General features: G+C 40.4%; 1 protein-coding gene across 4 annotated transcripts in view; it reads left to right on the top strand.

The window, feature by feature from the left end:
- NCOR1 (nuclear receptor corepressor 1) overlaps positions 1-15,677 on the top strand; it is a 59,323-nt gene that overhangs the window by 24,037 nt on the left and 19,609 nt on the right. For all 4 annotated transcript variants that reach the window (XM_064729136.1, XM_064729133.1, XM_064729135.1 and 1 more), the window contains exons 8-20: positions 432-484; positions 1,205-1,271; positions 1,653-1,825; positions 3,724-3,814; positions 4,314-4,492; positions 4,946-5,000; positions 5,207-5,308; positions 10,090-10,220; positions 10,688-10,905; positions 12,517-12,579; positions 12,914-13,053; positions 13,764-13,890; positions 14,555-15,110. In XM_064729136.1, coding sequence (XP_064585206.1) covers positions 432-484; positions 1,205-1,271; positions 1,653-1,825; positions 3,724-3,814; positions 4,314-4,492; positions 4,946-5,000; positions 5,207-5,308; positions 10,090-10,220; positions 10,688-10,905; positions 12,517-12,579; positions 12,914-13,053; positions 13,764-13,890; positions 14,555-15,110 — 1,955 coding nt within the window. The remainder of the gene's footprint in view (positions 1-431; positions 485-1,204; positions 1,272-1,652; positions 1,826-3,723; positions 3,815-4,313; positions 4,493-4,945; positions 5,001-5,206; positions 5,309-10,089; positions 10,221-10,687; positions 10,906-12,516; positions 12,580-12,913; positions 13,054-13,763; positions 13,891-14,554; positions 15,111-15,677) is intronic.

Genomic DNA, 15,677 nt, shown 5'->3' with positions numbered 1-15,677 from the left:
GAATTCATTTTTTTTTCTTTTGTACTATTTTCTGTGGTGCCAGTTGCTCTAATTCTGTTGTGCTGAACAGCTGTGGTTCTGTATGTATAGAAGAAATGTGTGTCTGAATGCATTGGTGGATTGGGGCTTGAGTGAGTTCATTTGCCATGTAAGTGTGATTTTTAAAGTAGATTTTAATCTATTTGAGAGAACAGTTTGAAGTATGAAGAAATGAAGTACTGTTATATACCCAAGTAGTTATAATCCAATTTTAAATAATGAAATTTGTGCTTTCTGCTGAATATCTTGTAGTCCCTTCAGCTCTGCTGCATCTCAGATCATTGAGTGCACTGTTCTCAGAATACTAAAATATTGTTAAATGTGGTGCATACACATTTACAGTTCCATGCATTGCCAAGTGCTGAGTGTTCCTTTCTCATCCCAAATTGCAGCCACTTTACAACCAACCCTCAGACACCAAGGTCTACCATGAAAACATCAAAACGTGAGTGCTTTAATTCCCTCTCATTGTCCCATTCTGGGGGTCTGGACTTGAACATTCCCTGACATTTTTCATTGCTGTGGGATGTGTGAGGTTAAACCATAATTAAAAGCTTCCAGTCCATGTGACTTTCTGATTTCTTTGTTGTAAAACATTTCTGCAAGGTGTGCATTGTATGTGCTGAAGGCAGAGGGAAGCTCTGGCTTTCCATCTTCATTGAAAGACAAAAATAAATAATAAATATTAAGTTGGCTGTCCTTTAAAAACTTCTCTTAAAAAAAGTAATTCTTGCTCCACTTTATCAAATAGATTTGTATAGCACTTCCAAAGTACTTATTTCTTGAATAATATATTGGAAAATTTAGCTTTAGGGCTGAATTGCAAAGACTTTTCCCCCATAAAAGCATAATAGCTTAAACCAATTTTTTTTCATTTTAACATATTATTTCTCTTGTGGTTAAAGAAAGCACCTGCCTTGAAATTGGAACATTTTGTGTCTCAATTGCTTGTTCCAGCCATCTTCAAGAATCTCCTCTCTGAAATAATAGAGTATTAGGTGATTTAGGTATCTTAACTTCATTGGGAATTTTTCCTATTTTTTACCCTGAAACTGTTATTCATAATAAAGATCTGGCACCTGGAATTGAGATGGGTTTTGCTGAGTAGTTTTGAAGTGATGGCTTTTATATAGTTCACTTTTTTTCCCCTAATTTTGTTCTCCAGAAACCAGGTGATGAGGAAAAAGCTGATCCTGTTCTTTAAAAGAAGGAACCATGCAAGAAAACAACGGGTAAGAGCACCATGGTTTTCTAAAAGGAGCATGTGGCTGGTTTTCTGTCTGGACCCTTGTTTTACATTTGCAAATATACTAATTAGGAAAATAAGACCTTAAGCTAAAACAAGTGTGGGATATTTCTGGAAGGCAGTAATGACAATTACCAAATACCACTAGGATGTGTAAAGCAGAGAAATAGTGAATAATATTAAAAATCTCAATTTTTGTATCCATTTCCTCACCTTCTCTGTGCTGGAAATTTGGCATAAGTCATCTTTAGCATGGCAGGGACTGGAGCAGGAAAAATCTGTGCAGTCCAGAAGCCTGCCCATGAGAGAGGTACTGATCACTTGGTGTGTTTTGCTTAGTTCAAGGTTTGCTTTTGGAATTTAACAGGAACAGAAAATCTGCCAACGTTATGATCAGCTGATGGAGGCGTGGGAGAAGAAAGTGGACAGGATAGAAAATAATCCACGCAGGAAAGCCAAGGAGAGCAAAACACGGGAGTACTATGAGAAACAATTCCCAGAAATCAGGAAGCAGAGAGAACAGCAAGAAAGATTCCAAAGGTATTCCTGGAGATTTGAAATATTCCTGCAAAATATCTCTTCAGCCTTAAGTTTTACAATTATTTATAATAAAATTAGTTAATTTAATGGTTAAGTTTTATGTTCATGACTTTATTGCTTTGTGTCACGGAGTATAAAGTGAAATGTTCTTCCCTTTGTTCACTGTGTTTCCTTGGCATTGAGCTCAAGTTTCACTTCCCATCCTAAGGATGTCCATGACTTTATCTGTCCACTGTCACAAATGTCCCCTTTGCTGTCCCTCCCCTGCAGTGCAGCCTCATCCCTGGTGTCTCAGGCTGGGGTGATGGCACAGGGCTCCTTTCCCATGGCCCTTTGCACACCTGCTGTCAAACCCCACATTTTCCAAAAGGAACACAGGCAAAGGGCCAGTTAGCAGAGGCTGCTGAGGTCGTGGTGTCAGTGAGATGAGGAGAGTTGAGCTGCTCAAAAAGAGTTTTGTGGAGTTCTGAAGGCAGCTGGAGCATCAGCTTCCCATCAGCCTGCTCATTTTGGGCACACACCCCAATTTACACTGGTATTTTTCTATCACTGTCTGTGTTACTCCTCTGTTTCATAATCCCTGTATTCATTAGCCTCCACACTTAAAAACCATTTATCTTCTTAATTAACAGTTTGACTGATCTTTTATTGTACTTGCCAGGTAATTTTATTCCAGACAGTTTTGCATTTTAAAATATTCAAGGTGTGACAATTAAGGCCCTATTATTTAATTTTAATCTATCAGACATTTGTAAGATGGAAACTACAAGGAATCTTCAAAGGAATGAAATGCACTTCACTTGAGAGTTCACCTTGCAGTGCTGCAGGTAGAGAGATAGGATTTAAATTAGAATTAGGTCAAGTTTGATTCAGTTGTGTTGAAATCTGTTTATCTGATGTTCAAAATCATTTCAATACACCTTGGAGAGTTCAAGCCCCATAAAGATTTAATCTCATCTCTTGTAACCATCTGTCTGCATCACCTTTTTGTCATAAAACATGGGGAAAGAAGAGACTTTGCAATACACTGTGAAGGCTGCACAATTTTTTGGAATCAAGAAAAGAAAGTAAACTGTTAGAATGGGAACAGCACTCATACCTAAGAAGTTTCACTTCAAGAATATTTCATGTCTTTGTAATTGCAAACTACTTGGGGAAGGGTCATCTCTTTACATTATATTTACATCTGTAAAATAATGGCCTCTCTGTCTATAGCTGTGCTCTAAGCCATGTAAAAATGAAGGGTTTTTTCCTCAGATTTTGTGCAAATGGATGAATTCAGTAAAATCTTTGAGGTATTTTATCTCTCCATTTAGTAGTGATTTTTACCTCTGAAGTGCTTTTTGACCCACATGCTGTAGTATGTATTTTTAATTCCTAAGGGTAAAGATCACAAGGTGAAAAATTCTTCCAAATTACAGCTCTCCTCCCCATCAATTCACAGGTGGAAAATTTTGTTTTGTTGTAACAAATCTCAATGCTGTATTAGTAACTTGACCAAATTGATAAAAGGCAAATTTAGTGTGGTTTCCTTAAAAAAACAAAAAAGATTTCTCTTTCAAGGTGTATCAGTTGTACTAATTAAGGGGATATTTCTGTGCCACTGATGAACATTTCTCGTGCTCAGCAGAAGCAAATTCATTTATCTGCAGCACCTACTTTGCAGTGCAGTTGGTGGTGACGCTTTTTTTGTTCCCTTTCTGCTGAGCTTTGCAAACTCTCTGTGAAGCCAAGCAGGACATGACAGAGTTTGTGCTCTGACTCTCCTTAAGAAAGACCAGCCCTAGCTGATTTGGGAGACTGCTAACAGCATTGTAAAGCATTTTGGAGGTTGTTGTGGTGTACAAAAGCTGCAGATAGAGGTGATTTCCACTTTATCTTTTTTCCTGTTGTTTCAGAGTTGGCCAAAGAGGGGCTGGCCTTTCAGCAACCATTGCCAGAAGTGAGCACGAGATTTCAGAAATCATCGATGGGCTCTCTGAGCAGGAGGTGAGCCTGGTGCTGTGCTTTGCTGGAGAAGCACAGCCAATAAATCTCCTTTCACTGGCAGTGCAAGGTGTTTTGTAGAGGGTTTGTTTCATTGAGAAGAGAAAGCTCTTCTCTCTTGAAGAGAATCTGTGTGAAGTGTGGCTTGAAGCAGATCTTACCAACACTTTTCTTTTGAGGGTTTTGCTTTCTAATTGTATCTGCCCTAGATTTTTCTCTTGTGGCTGTTCATTGCAGGCTTGCTGCAACCTAGTTTTTTACAGCTGTAACAAACATGTGAAAACTCTTCCTTTTCTCAAACCCTCCATTATTTTGGTGTTTCACCAGTTGTGACACTATTTCCTTTAGCTGCCCAGAAGCGTTCATTGCAATAGTGACAACTTCTGCAAGAGAACTTCCAAGCTGCCTGTGAACGTGGAGCTTGAAGAGCTGTGTAATTCAAGAACTGTAAACATCAGTAGCAGCATTTTGGGTGTTCTTTACTTTGCCTTTTGTTCTGCAGAATAATGAGAAGCAGATGCGGCAGCTCTCTGTCATCCCTCCCATGATGTTCGATGCCGAGCAGAGAAGGGTGAAGTTCATCAACATGAACGGGCTCATGGAGGATCCCATGAAGGTTTATAAGGACAGGCAGTTCATGAATGTCTGGACAGACCATGAGAAGGAGATTTTTAAGGAAAAGTAATGGCCTTTCTTATCTGTTCTTTTTATGGCATTGAAATGACAGAATAACAGTTAAATGTCCAACCCCATAAAGCTAAATCAGGAATGCTGAAGCCTTTGTGCAATAATATTTGAAAATGTTCTTCATTGGCTGTCATGAACATTGCAAAAGTTTTAGACTATTTTTCATCTGGGTGTGCTCACATGCATTTAGTCCTTAAATGCAAAATTTTCTCAAAAGTTCTTTAGTTCTGTGCTAAGATTAAAATGAGAACTGTAGATAAGGAATTTCATTTTATCATTTTCAGTGCTCAGTTCTAAATTTGCACAATCTGAAAACTGGGCTTTTTAGGCTAATTTCATTTGTGTAAATGAAGGGCTTGCTGATGGAACAGATTGTTTGCTAGATTGTTTTGCTTGTTGGATGATGGATTGTGTTGTTAAACTGAAATAATTTCTGATTTCTTAAAGGTTTGTCCAACATCCCAAGAACTTTGGTCTAATTGCTTCCTACTTGGAACGAAAGGTAAGGCATTTTTTGATATAAACATAACTTAGGATGAGATCCCTAACTTTCCAATATAATAATAAATTATATTGGATATATATAATATATAGAAACTTTTCTACTTTAGTCTGGGGGCTGAATAGTTTTAAGTGTTTGGAGAAATTAAAAACTCAAATCTTTTCATTAGGAGTAAACCCTACTTTCTCCTGCTTTTTTCACTTTAGAATGTTCCTGACTGTGTATTATATTATTATTTGACCAAGAAAAATGAAAATTATAAAGCCCTTGTGCGAAGGAATTATGGCAAACGCAGAGGAAGAAACCAGGTACATTGAATTTATTCATCACTTGGGTATTGTTATTTTATTGCTTCATATTTACAACTGTTTCATTATCTGAGATAGCAACATATTTTAACCATTGAGGGGAAATAATTATTTTTCCTTTATTGTATTGTTGCCCTTGTAAAATTTAAGTGATCCTGACCTCAAGGGTGTTGTTGATTAGTTTGGTTTTAATTCTCTGAAATATCTTCTTCCTTTGCACATTTCTTACTTGGTTTAATATGACATTTCATTTTCTTTGAGGCGTCTGCCACAGATATTGAGGTTGAATCCATCCCTAAATCCTATGTTGGAGCCAAGAGAAATTAGGTTTAGCATGTGACTTGCAGTGGAAAATATATAATCAGTTCATAATGTCAGTGTTTGTCAAAAAGCAGAAATTAATAGTGGTCTTTATTTGGTGGTCAGGCTGAAAGTCAAAGTGGAACTTCAGAGCCAGAAGAGACCAATTTAATGCATGTGAATAAAAAATCCTGCTGATTCAGGAAGTGTCCTTTTGGAAGTCTTCAGAGATGAAAAGAACAGCATTTTATGTACCAAAAGCTTCTAAATACATGTGCTGGGCTAGCAGGGTTAATGTGGGTATTGGGAAACCTGAAAAAAATAACCCTGAAACTCTGGGACTGCACAGCTCTGCTCTGCAAGCCAGTAAATATTGCACTGAAATACACAATGAACGTTCTCTAGGAGTCCCAGCAAAAGGATATTTTTGATATAAAATTGTTGCAAACAGCTTCAGCTGAGGAGTGGATCCTGTTCAGTAGAAACAGCCATGGGCTCGTGCTTCTGTGGTGCTTTTGTACTTGAACCTTTGGAATGATGGGCTGGTGTTCTGCCAGGGGAGTCCTGTCATGGCAGAGCACCTTGGCTGCACCCCACAAATGATGGAGTGCTTAGGATAAGGGCATTGTCATTGTGCACAGGATTTCACAGAGCTTCTGCTCTGATGGGAGAAATCACTGGAAATCATTTCAGTTTTTATTGAAGTTAGAGGGGAGACGACCCACCTTGCGTTGGTCAGCCATCGACTCTACTTTATTCATCAATCAGGCACCTTTTATAACAGTGTTAATTCACTTCATGCATATTGCAAAATCTGAGCTCACAACAGGTCAGAGATAACACACTAACCCCTCCTTATGTTTCCAATACCAAGATTTGGGTTCTCAAAATTATTCTTGCTTTCCCAAAACAGCCAAAGATAGAACATCTACTTGTTATGAGAAAGCTGCCTGAGAACTCTGATGTGCAAGGCTCTCAAGGCCTTCATGTTTGTCACTTTTACCTGTAATTAAAAATAACTTGAGAACTTCTGCTGTTCACAGAAACAGGCTGTGAGAACTTGCTCCTCACAGCTGCCTTCTAGGCCATCTCTGAAAAAATCTCCAACAAATTTTGCCAGGACTTCTGTTAGAATTTCTGTGTCTTATAATCCTTTTTAATAGGAAGGGTTATTGCTGTTGGAGTAGTGACTGGGGAAGGATTGCAGTTGAAGTCTGGGTGTGTGGCAAATGAAAAGAAGATGGAAATCAGAGTGGACAGTCACTGTGTAGAGGCAGTGCTGCCTTTTGGAGTGGCTCAGCTCCCTGTGCCACTGTGAGATGAGGTTGGTGTGGCCATGGAAGTGTCACATGGCGAGGGTGCCTTTGCTGGGTGCTCTTCTGAGGGGTGAGGAGACAGAACTGGCTCAGCCCAGTGCAGTGGAACTGGAGATTCTGAGATATTTAGAAAGTCGTTACTGTATATTTAAATGTCTTTTCCACATTGTTAAACTTCAGAATATTGGAAATGTTAGAATTCAAAATTTGGATGGACTTTTCTATCCATAAATGCTTGCTTACCTTGGATAATGTATATAGAACAGAAAGATTTTAATTCCAGCTTTAGACACAAGGGCATGGATTTGCTTGGTGAGCTCAGCCCAAGGTGCTCTGCCTGACTTTGTGCCTGCTCCTGTGAGTGCTGATTTATATGTGAGTAACTGAATACATCAGCTGGAGCACTGAGGGTTTGTTCAGCTCAGATTACTTGCTCTTGGAATTGAGGCAGAGTTGTACTCTGTAATTGCTGGTTGTTGATCCAAGTGCTGCAGCAGATCCCTAAACTTTGGGCAAGGCTGGCCAGGCTTCATGTGTGCTCTGGGAGGGATGCAAGAAAGTGCCAGGATTTTAGCTCTGGAGAGGGTTGAGCTGGACTTGCCAACTCAAGGAAATACTCTCAGCACTCTCAAAGGGAAATTTTACCATTTCTGGAAGTTTGAATTCAGAAGTATTGCAGTTAGCATGTGAATAGTAAAGAACTACATGGTACAAAAAAAAAATTATAATTTTATTAATGATTAATTAGCAACATCTATAACAGCTAGTAAAAAGAACTTGAGAGGGTTGAACTGCCTGGCTTGCCAGAACTTTATCTTCCAGTTGCAGAAAGCAGCTCACCCCTTCCCCCTCCCGTGCCCCAGCTTTGTTTGAAGCTGATATTTTTCATATCTCTCAGTAGCAACTTGAAACTTTCTTGCTGATTGGCAAACACAAGTCATGTAAGATTTATGAGGTGCTCCAGGATGGGCTTAGGCCAATAACAGGTGCTTCAGCTTAAACTCTTAATAGTTCATATATTTTTGTAAATTAGAAGGCGAGCAAGTGGAATATTGCAGTGGAGGAGATATTAATCATGGTAAGGACGTGGAAGTCCTTCAGAGAATGCAGTGAGCACAGCTTGGCTCAGGTTTCAGTGTGGGGGTTCCACATGACAGAAACTGAGTGCTGGATCAAGGATGTGAAGAAGGCTAATAAAATTCTGATGTGTGTTTGTCCTCAAATAGGTCTGGAAAGGGCTTTTTATAAAATTATATAAAACAGTTTATATATTATAAAACAGTTCTTTCTAGAACTGTTCTAGAGTGTCACAGGGGCAACTGAACAAATGTGTCTTAAACCAAAGCTTGTCAAATGTAGAGTAAGTTTTTAACATAGAATTGAGAGAAAGCCATGGCTGCATGGTGTTTTAAATTGCCTATCCCTGGAAATGTTCAGGACTTGGAGCAGCCTGGTCTGCTGAGAGATGTCCCTGCCCATGGCAGGGGGTTTGGAATTGGATGATCTTTAAGGTCCCTTGAAACCCAAACCACCCTATGATTCTGTGATTCCAGAGAATTCCTTAAACACCTCATTGAAAGAAGGTTTCTTTGAGTGAAGTTTTAAGTGACTGTGGTGGCCCAGCAGCACTCAGGGCTGGCTGTGTCCCTGCAGGGTGTGTGGCTGGCAGCAGGTGGGAGGCAGTGATGTGAGCAGCCAGAAATTCAGGCTGTGTGTGACGGGGATCACCTCTGGTGACTCCGGGCAGATTAGAAGGTGCTGTGTGAGAGGGGCAGCGCTGCTGCAGGAGCTTAAGTGGCAGAATGACACCATTTCCTGGAATAAACACGTTGCTGGGTCAGGCAGCCTCTGCTAAGGAGCTCTGGGATGGTGCTGCTGGGTGGGTTTTGCCCTTTTGAGCCGTGCCCTGAGCTCAAGCCCATCCCCTTGTGTGGACAGTAAAAGTTTCAATCAGCAGATGAATGTGCAGGAACGTCGCTGACCGAGGCTTCGACTCCTTCAAGGTTTGTGTTTATGCATTGATTCTGCAGCTTAAATAAAGTTATGGGTAACAGAGAACCAACCAAGTGATGTTAACTTGTCCTACTAAGAACAGGATTGTCAACAACTATTTTCTAAATAGATTATATGTAAAATAATTTTCTTTAATTTTTTTAAATGCAGTTTTAACTCCTTGTTTTCAGGTCAGTCTGTCTAGCAAGGTGGAAATAATTTATCTTAGCATGTCTCTGACATCTTTCTTGAAGGAAGTCTTTGCATAATCAATAACCAGCACCTTAATTGCTAATAATTTGCAGCAAGATGATAGTGGTTAGTGTTTAGGGTTTCTGCTCCAGTTCACATTATAAAATGTCAAAACCAAGTCAGTTTGTGACTATTTCTAGCCTCAGTTTAGTTAGTGAAACAGTGACACCTGCTGCTGCACTCATAGGGAAGTTGCTTCCTCTGTGAAAAAGAAAAGCTATTTTGGGGAATTTTTTAGTAGACTGTAAAATCTGAGTTCATGAAGTGCTAGAACAGCAATCTTGTAATTCTCTGTCCTTGTGTTTCCATGAATTGCCAAATGTACTCTGGGTATCTGTTTGAGACAAGCACAGTGCTTGTAAAACTGTCATCTCAGCAGAGAAAAGAGCTTTTGTTGATTCTTTTAATAATTCTTTCTGTAAACTCACTAGAAATGTAAGTCTAAAAATTCCCAAGCCAATTTTTTAAACAATTATATGTCTTAAATATTAACGACAGTTCTGACAAAGCCTGATAACTTTCGTGCTCCAAGACCTTCTGCTCCCCAGTTGTAAGATCATGTTTCACTATAAAATGCACAAAGTTAAAAATAAAACTTGAGAGGAGCAACACCCTCACTACATGGGTCAAATCTCCCTAAGCACTTTTAAATTCAGCTGTTCATTTTTAGTGGGACACACAGCAGCCAGTGTGTGGTTGTACACAACCACCTCCATGCTCATGCTGCAGAAACCTCCTGTACTTCCATGGGATTTATATGATACAAAGCAGAGTTATTCTGTTCTTATGCTGACCACTGTGCAGTGCCAGTAACTTAAAATATTATCAAGTGGGAAGTAAGGCAGTTTTTGTGCTGCTCTGAGGACAAGATGCTGCACCTATGTGTGATCAAATGTTCATCTAAATCTTATTTCATTTCAGCAACAGATTGCTCGTCCTTCTCAAGAAGAAAAGGTAGAAGAAAAAGTAGAAGAGGAAAAATCAGACAAATCAGAAAAAAAAGAGGAGGAAAAGAAAGATGAGGAGGAGAAGGATGAGAAGGAAGAATCTAAGTAAGTGTGTATGTGCTGAAATGCATGAATTGACCCTAGACTGCAGGTTTTGGCAAGGATCAGAATAGGATTTGCATTGCCTGCCAGTGAAATCTGAACTGAAAACTATTCCTTTTGTGTATGAAACAATTTTTTTGGACATACAAATTTCTCTGTCTTGTTGAGCTCATCAGATCAGTGGAAAAAGTAATGGAATTATTATTTTACACATGTCATAATTTCCATGTCTTGTTGATTTGGGCTTTTCTCATATATTCTATCACACATGGAGTATTCATCTTTTCTTTGAACTTGACAAAATCTGTGTCACTGTCTGGCAGCTGGAAGTTGTGGGCAATAAGTGAATTCTGTTTCACTAAAGGCATCCTTTGGGTTTATGGAGTTTTGTTTGTGTCCGTTGATAATCAGGAATATCTGCTCACAATGGCTCTCTGAATGTGACTGAATTCTATTTTACCTATTCCCAGAGAGAATACCAAAGAAAAGGACAAAACTGAAGCTGCAGCAGAGGAAACAGAGGAGAGGGAGCAGGCAGCTCCTCGGGGCCGAAAAACCGCCAACAGCCAAGGGCGGCGTAAGGGCAGAATCACCAGGTCAATGACAAATGAGGCTGCACAGGCAAATGCTGCTGCAGCTGCAGCCACTGAAGAGCCACCACCACCTCTGCCACCCCCACCAGAACCTTGTGAGTAGCATTTCCAGCACTCCCAGCTGCTGCAGGCTCCTCACTGACACTGCAGTGCACTTCTGTTTTCCTGGTTAATATTTCAGCTTTATTCTTAGCCCTGCTTATAATTTTGTGACTGTGTGGAACTGCTGAACTTCCCGAGTGTAACTTCATGAATAGTGCATGTGCAATCAGCTGACTGTTGGAATGATGTGAGGGGAGAAAAGGCAGCTCAGCCCTTGTGTGGTAACACCTTGTCTCCCTGGGCAGGTTCATGATGGGGCTGCAGAGATCCAGGTGACACAGATTCACTTACAGGCTGCAGCTCACTGAGGATGCTGTTAAATAATTGCCCTGATATTTGAGCACTTCAGGGAGTTTCATAAGCTGAAATAGATCTTGGCAAGTTGTTGTTTCTGCATTAGATGGCAAGAGGCTTTTTTAAAATGAAATGTTACTTTCTTGGCTGCTGTGATTAAAAAAGACGACGCAGTCTCTGAGTGTATTTTGGAAAAGGCTGACCTACTTTGTGTTGATGCAGAAATACCAGAATATCTTGTGGCTGGTAAATAATTATCCAGGATGGCAGGGCATGTTGTGGTTTTTTCTTGTGGTGCTCTGCAGTGGCAAAATTTGTTGCTCCTCATGCTTCAGTTGGGTAGTTACAGGCAGCTGCTATTCTAGAGCTTGTAACTACTCTTCTGTTACTCAGATGTTCTGCCTATAAAGAACAAAGTGAGTTCATCAGGTCTTGTATAACTGTAAACAACAGAGATTGTGAGAAACATTCTTGCTCCATTGATACAGTGAGGTTTTATAAGTCTGAAGCAATAGTGAGTTTTGCTTTTGTTTTATTTTTAAACCATTTTTGCAGGGTTTTCTGAAAAACCTAGAATAGTTTTTCAGTGGATCAGATACTTTACAGTATCCTATTTTTGTGGTTTGTTAATGGAAGCTGTTGCAGGGTCTTTGTTACATGCTGTGTGTAATGGCAGATTTTATAGAGAGGAAATGGAGGCTGGTGCAGCTCAGTGCTGTTCAGAAATTTAAACAGAATGATACAAAATCCAGAGGAGTGAATGAAAAGCACTAAAAGCACTTTGTATTGAATCATACTCATGTTTCCTGCTTACTTTTACTGGGGTTTTTTGTTTTCTTTTCTTTTTGTCCATTTATCCAGTTGGAGACTCAGTTGATACAGGAACAGTAGATTTTATGACAGCCACTAACCAATAAATAACCATTCCAGCAGTGAGACAGCACTGAACTAGCTTAGAGCATGTTGGATTGCTGATTTTAGTAGCTGATGGTAATTACTGACATTTTAAATACAATTTTAGTGATAAATGCATCTAAGTTACTTACAAATCTTCCTTGACAGAGAATTAATCTCAGTTTTGTAGGCAGAATAGTTTTGAAGAGTTTTCTCAGCTGAGCTTTTGGTGGTTCCTTGTGTATCTCTGACTTGGTTTAATGGAGATTGAGTGCTTCCCTCTGACAAGAGAGCTTTCCCCAGTGGCCTGAGCAAGCCATAATGTAAATAGATTTCTGGACTATGGGATGCATAATTGGTGCCATGATAATGAATCCTGGTCTTTTCTCTGCTCAGTGTCTTTGTTTCTCCTTCAGCTTCTACAGAGCCTGTGGAGACATCCCGCTGGACAGAAGAAGAAATGGAGGTTGCTAAGAAAGGTAACCCTTGTAAAGCCTTTGATTTCCTTCTGGATACTTGCATTTACAAAATTTCAAGGATTCACTGAATCACTGAATATATTTGCTGTGACTTTTGCCAACATATGCTGATTTGAAAATTGCTGTTGGTTTTTTTGTAAAAAAAGAAAAAGCAAGCAGGTTTAACAGACAAAATCATCGTTTGTTGACTCTTTTCCTGTGGGTTACTTAGAACTGTTTGGACAGCAGTATTTCTCTATCTTGCCTTCCCATAGGCATTGTTGTTCCATTTATTGAGGCTTGGATAGCTGAGTTATTGATCACAGTAAATATTGGTTCTTTTATGTCTGACCAGGTTTGGTGGAACACGGGCGAAACTGGGCAGCGATTGCCAAAATGGTTGGGACGAAAAGTGAAGCTCAGTGTAAGAACTTCTACTTCAACTACAAAAGGAGACACAACCTGGACAGTCTCCTCCAGCAGCACAAACAGAAGGTGAGTGCTGTGGACATTGAGAAGAAAACTTGGGTTATTTCTGAAGCGATGCATCACACTTCACTAAGGCTGTTTTGCAATCTCCACTGATTTCCTTTTCTACTTGTTTTTATGTTGTGACATAAATCTCCTACAAAGGGTGGCCAAGGCTCACTGACCTGTGACAGTAACCACATCTTGCTTTAAAATGCAAGAGAAGGTTTTGTACTGGGTAAAACACTTGAGGCTGAAGAGTTCTTCAGTGCTCTGGAAGCCACGTTCCTCACCAGTGCACGAGCAGCTGTAGCTGTACAACAGCTCCTTGAGACACAGCAGGCACTGACCTTACCAACCAGGGCAGGACAGGTGGCAGAAGTCCAGGAACTGAAGGTTTGGGGGCATTGAAAGTAGAATGTTGTGTGTTGGAATCCTCTAAGCTGCAGTGCTGCCTTGGTCTTCTCTCACTGAGGTGAAGAACATCAGGGTCTGTTTGCTGCAATTGTTCTGTTCTCCCCCAAACTTGCTGTGTGAGACCATGGCTGGTTCCCAAGCTTGGTTTTGGTCAGGAGCAGCAAAAGTTGGCCTGAAGTTGGAAAAGTGTCCCCTTGTGAATGACTGTGCTAAATAGAGACTCTCTGTCCTTCATTTCCACCTCAGATTGGTAAATGGGAATGTGTAAAAGGCAATAATTGTGAATTTTCAGTACATTGTCAATGCTGTGTCTTCCTCAGTCTTCGCGAAGGCCCCGAGAGGAGCGAGATGTGTCCCAGTGTGAGAGCGTGGCTTCCACTGTGTCAGCTCAGGAGGATGAGGACATTGAAGCATCGAATGAAGAAGAGAACCCAGAAGACAGTGAAGGTAACTTTTCTGGGGAGGGAACTGGTGTGTGCACAGAAAGGAGCCCATGGTTTGTGCTAATCATATGCTCAGAAAGCTGTGTTCCACTTCATGGTGGTGTTGTTGTTGTTCAAATGCTCTTTCAGTTGAGTTTCAGCGACTTGAACTCACTCAAGGGGATGCAGCATTTTTAGAATTTAGCAGCCTAAAGATGTTTACTGCTTAGTATTTTGAGATGCTTTGATTATGCTGTCATCTGGAGTGCTGAAACAAGTTGAATCAAATAAATGTAACCTTTGGTAGTCGGTAATCTCAGTAAAGCTTCAGACAAGCAAATTCAAGTGGGTTTTTTTGTTGTTGTTGTTGTGGTTTTTTTAATATATATTTTTTGGTTGCAACTGCTTATTTATAGACACTCAACATCAGTCAATCTTGGCTGGTCTTTTGTAGAGCAAAAGGCAATAGAATTCATAAACAATGAATGAGAGAAGATGACTAAGTGTTGGTTTTGAGTAGTTGGTATTTTTTAGTTGCAGTGTTTCTGTAATTCAGCCAATTGTCCATTTCTATAATAAGTCAAAATTGTTGTTGCAGACGGATTGGTTAAAATTGATGGATCCTTACTGCACCCAGTTTTTCAGAATTCATTAATTCAACCTTCCATGGCAAAACATTTTTTCCCCAGGTGCTGAAAATAGTTCTGATACAGAAAGTGCTCCATCTCCAACTCCAGCAGAACCTGCTAAACCAACTGAAGAAACTCCATCTGAGCCTGCTGCTCCAAAAGTAACCACTGAGGCCCCAGCAGAGCAGGAATCTGCCATTAAACCTGCAGCCAGCACATCTCCCTCCTTACCAGCCCAAAGTGTAACAGCAGCTGAAACTCAGAACCCCGAGCCCCAGGTCAAGGAAGAAATAAACCCTGAGGCTGAGGAGCCTATGGAGGTGGACAGTAGGAGCCATTCAGCTGAAGCTAAGCCCGTGATTACTCTTCCAGTTCATACCAAAGTAGAACCTGTAGAGACTGAAATGAGGCTACCAGAGAATATTCAAGTGAAAATAGAGAGTGATACCAAAGAGAGAGAGATGGAGAAACCCAAGGAAAAGTCAGAACCGGAGGAAATGGACTACAGCCTGTCCCAGCCAGTGACTGCAGCCAGACCAGAGTCCCATTCAGATAATGACTCCAGTGCCACCTGCAGTGCTGATGAGGAAGTTGATGGAGAACCTGACAGGCAGGGGTGAGTAGAGCTTTGGATGGACAATCTCTGGAGCTGGTTCTCTTTTGGGAGTGGCTGACACCACTGAGGGTATTTGAAGTCCTTTCAGTGTTCTGTTGGTGCAGTTCCTGTGGCACTGGAGCCAGTGCCCCCCTCCCTCTCAGTGGTTTAATATACACACAGTGCCAGGGATAGATGTTTAAATGTCAAAAGTATCCAGTGTCATGGAGTGCATGTGGGCTTTGGAAGAGTGCAGGTGATGGTGTTTGTGCACTCCCTTGCCTCTTCAAACATCATCTTTCCACAAATGTCTTAGCCCTCCATGGGAAATCATTTTATTGTAGGCTACGGTTTATTTTCTGTGCACTAAATACATGTAGTCCTTCCTACCCTTGGTGTTTTTCCAAAGCACTCTCTAGAAAGAAGGTTGCATTGATGTAAGTACTGCACACATAAATTTCTGATGTGGGAGATTCTGAGCTCATATTTTGGTATTTCTGTGTATTATGAAAATGTAGCAGCATCTGTTGCGTCTTCTACCATATGTGCTGTGGGACAAAACACAACATGATTCTGACTTTCCAGCTC

This window comes from Zonotrichia leucophrys, chromosome 19 (assembly GCF_028769735.1).
Source record: "Zonotrichia leucophrys gambelii isolate GWCS_2022_RI chromosome 19, RI_Zleu_2.0, whole genome shotgun sequence".
Classification (NCBI taxonomy): domain Eukaryota; kingdom Metazoa; phylum Chordata; class Aves; order Passeriformes; family Passerellidae; genus Zonotrichia; species Zonotrichia leucophrys.
Note: the sequence above shows the minus strand (reverse complement) of the source record. Positions and strands in the feature narration are given on the sequence as shown.